General features: G+C 55.4%; 1 protein-coding gene across 1 annotated transcript in view; it reads left to right on the top strand.

The window, feature by feature from the left end:
- The first annotated feature begins 315 nt into the window (after positions 1-315).
- Positions 316-2,681, top strand: part of RARS1 (arginyl-tRNA synthetase 1) — a 50,952-nt gene continuing 48,586 nt past the window's right edge. The window contains exon 1 of the mRNA XM_076058566.1: positions 316-554. Within this exon, the coding sequence (XP_075914681.1) occupies positions 331-554 (224 nt within the window). The 5' untranslated portion in view covers positions 316-330. The remainder of the gene's footprint in view (positions 555-2,681) is intronic.

The following is a 2,681-nucleotide window of genomic DNA, read 5'->3' as shown; positions in this document are numbered from 1 at the left end:
AACGGAGGGCGGAGGAGCGACGCTCACAACAACGAGCGGAGCGCCGGGTGGCTAAAGCACAGCGGGTTGGCACAGTAGGGGGCACAGGTGGTGCATCAGCCAGTCATCTCAGTCAGTCGACCCGTGGCACCTGCTGGGTCTGCCCCGTGACCTCCTGCCAGCGGGCGTTCGACACTTCACGTGGCCTCAAGGTGCACATAGCCTGGCACAAGCGTCGTGGTGACGTCACCGCCACTTAGTGGCGAATTGGCGGTTGTTGTTTATGTTGCTGATTGGTGTTGTTGTTATCGATGTTGCTAATTGCTGTTGTTGTTGATATGATTGTTGTGAATGCTCTTGTCAGTGTTCATTGTGTTGATTGTTGTTGATTGTCGTGGTTGTTGTTGCTTGTTGTTGACGTGGTGGTGCTTATTGTTGTTGTTGTTGTTGCAGGTCGTCATTGACTTCTCGTCCCCGAACGTTGCCAAGGAGATGCACGTGGGTCACCTCCGCTCCACCATCATCGGGGACAGCACCAGCCGCCTATACGAGTTCCTGGGGCACGAAGTGCTGCGGTGAGCACACACACACTCACACACACACGACACACACACACTCACACACGCACTCACACACACTCACTCACACACACACACTCACACACTCACACACTCGAACACACACACTCACACACACTCACACACGCACTCACACACACTCACACACACACACAGACACACACACACTCACACACACACACACGACACACACACACACTCACACACTCGAACACACACACTCACACACACACGACACACACACACTCACACACGCACTCACACACACTCACACACACACAGACACACACACACTCACACACACACACACGACACACACACACACACACACACTCACACACACACACACACACTCACACACACACGCACACACTCACACACGCACACACACACAGACACACACACACACTCACACACACACGCACACACTCACACACGCACTCACACACACTCACACACACAGACACACACACACACGCACACACACACACTCACACAACAACAACAACAACAACAACCGCCATTCGCCACTAAGTGGCGGTGACGTCACCACGACGCTTGTGCCAGGCTATGTGCACCCTGAGGCCACGTGAAGTGTCGAACGCCCGCTGGCAGGAGGTCACGGGGCAGACCCAGGTGCCACGGGTCGACTGACTGAGATGACTGGCTGATGCACCACCTGTGCCCCCTACTGTGCCAACCTGCTGTGCTTTAGCCACCCGGCGCTCCGCTCGCTGTTGTGAGCGTCGCTCCTCCGCCCTCCGTTGTTGTTGGAGGGCGACTGCCTCTAACTGCCCAGTAGCATCCTTCACGAGCCTCCTCCACAGAGGCCGATCTTGACACCGCTGGTACCAGTCATCGGCAAGTCCACTCAGCTCCACGTCCTCCTGTACCACATCACTCCATCTCTTCTCTAGCCCGTGCCGCGCCCGCTTAGCCCCCTCAATCCGGCCAAACAAAAGCTGTTTCGGCATGCGGTGGCTGGGCATGCGGGCTACATGACCCAGCCATCGCAGCCTTGCCTGCCGGAGGAGCTCACCGATGGGACCCTGCCCAGATCTTTCAAGGATTTGTGAGCTCCTCACACAATCCAGTCTGGTTAAACCCAGGATGGATCGTAGGCAGGCCAGCCTAAATGTTTCTAACCGGCGAAGATGTTCCATTAGGGGGGTCCACGTTTCGCAAGCGTAGAGAAGGGAGGGAATGACCGTGGCCGAGAAGACCTGAAGCTTAGTGCGGAGCGACAGACCAGGTAGCTTCCACACAGCGTTACGCAACCGATGAAAAGATATTGCCGCTCGACTGATTCGGAGTGAGACCTCTGCTGTTAAACTGGAGCCAGTCATAAGCACACTGCCCAGGTATGGGAAACTCTCCACTCTCTCCACAACTGCCCCATCACCGATTGGGAGTTGTGGGGGTGGAGTGTCCGATGGTACAAAATACCCAGGCAGGTGCTTAGTTTTGGTGGGGCTGATGGTAAGGCCCCACCTCTTAGTGGCACGCTCCAGTCTCAGCAGCAGCGTCTCCAACTCCTCCTCTGACTGAGCAGCTATTACCAAGTCATCAGCATACATAACGTGGTTGAGCAATAGGGAGCCATCCCTTGACCGCACCCGGGCATCGATTAGCCTCCCATTATATCTGTACCATATGGAGATTCCCCCGGTACAGCTATTGAAGGCTTCACGAACTACGTGGTCAAAATAGATGTTAAATAATGTGGGAGCCAGAGGACATCCCTGTCGCACCCCAAGGTGTACAGGGAATGGCTCTGACTCCCGGCCACGTAGTTTTACCCGGGCCCGCTCACCATCATGAAGGTCCTTAATGATCGTGAGCAGAGGGTCAGGTACTCCAAAAGCACGAAGAACGACCCAGAGCCCAGGCCTACTGATGGTATCATAGGCCTTGACCAGGTCAATAAAGCAGAGATGTAGGTCTTGTTGGAATTCCCTACACCTCTGCTGTAGCAGACGGACAGAAAATATGGCATCTGTGCAGGACCGCCCTTTCCTGAAACCGCATTGGGGCTCCGCAAGCCTCTCCTCAGCGTGCCTGGCAAGGCGATGCTGAATAATCCTTGCCAGGACCTTTCCCGGCACACTGAGGAGTGAGATGCCC

The sequence above is a fragment of the Petromyzon marinus genome (genome assembly GCF_048934315.1).
Source record: "Petromyzon marinus isolate PM22_M1 ecotype Great Lakes invasive population chromosome 76 unlocalized genomic scaffold, UKy_Petmar_22M1.pri1.0 chr76_unloc.3, whole genome shotgun sequence".
In the NCBI taxonomy this organism is placed as follows: Eukaryota; Metazoa; Chordata; class Hyperoartia; order Petromyzontiformes; family Petromyzontidae; genus Petromyzon; species Petromyzon marinus.
The sequence above is the reverse complement of the archived record's forward strand: the minus strand, read 5'-3'. Positions and strand labels throughout refer to the sequence as shown.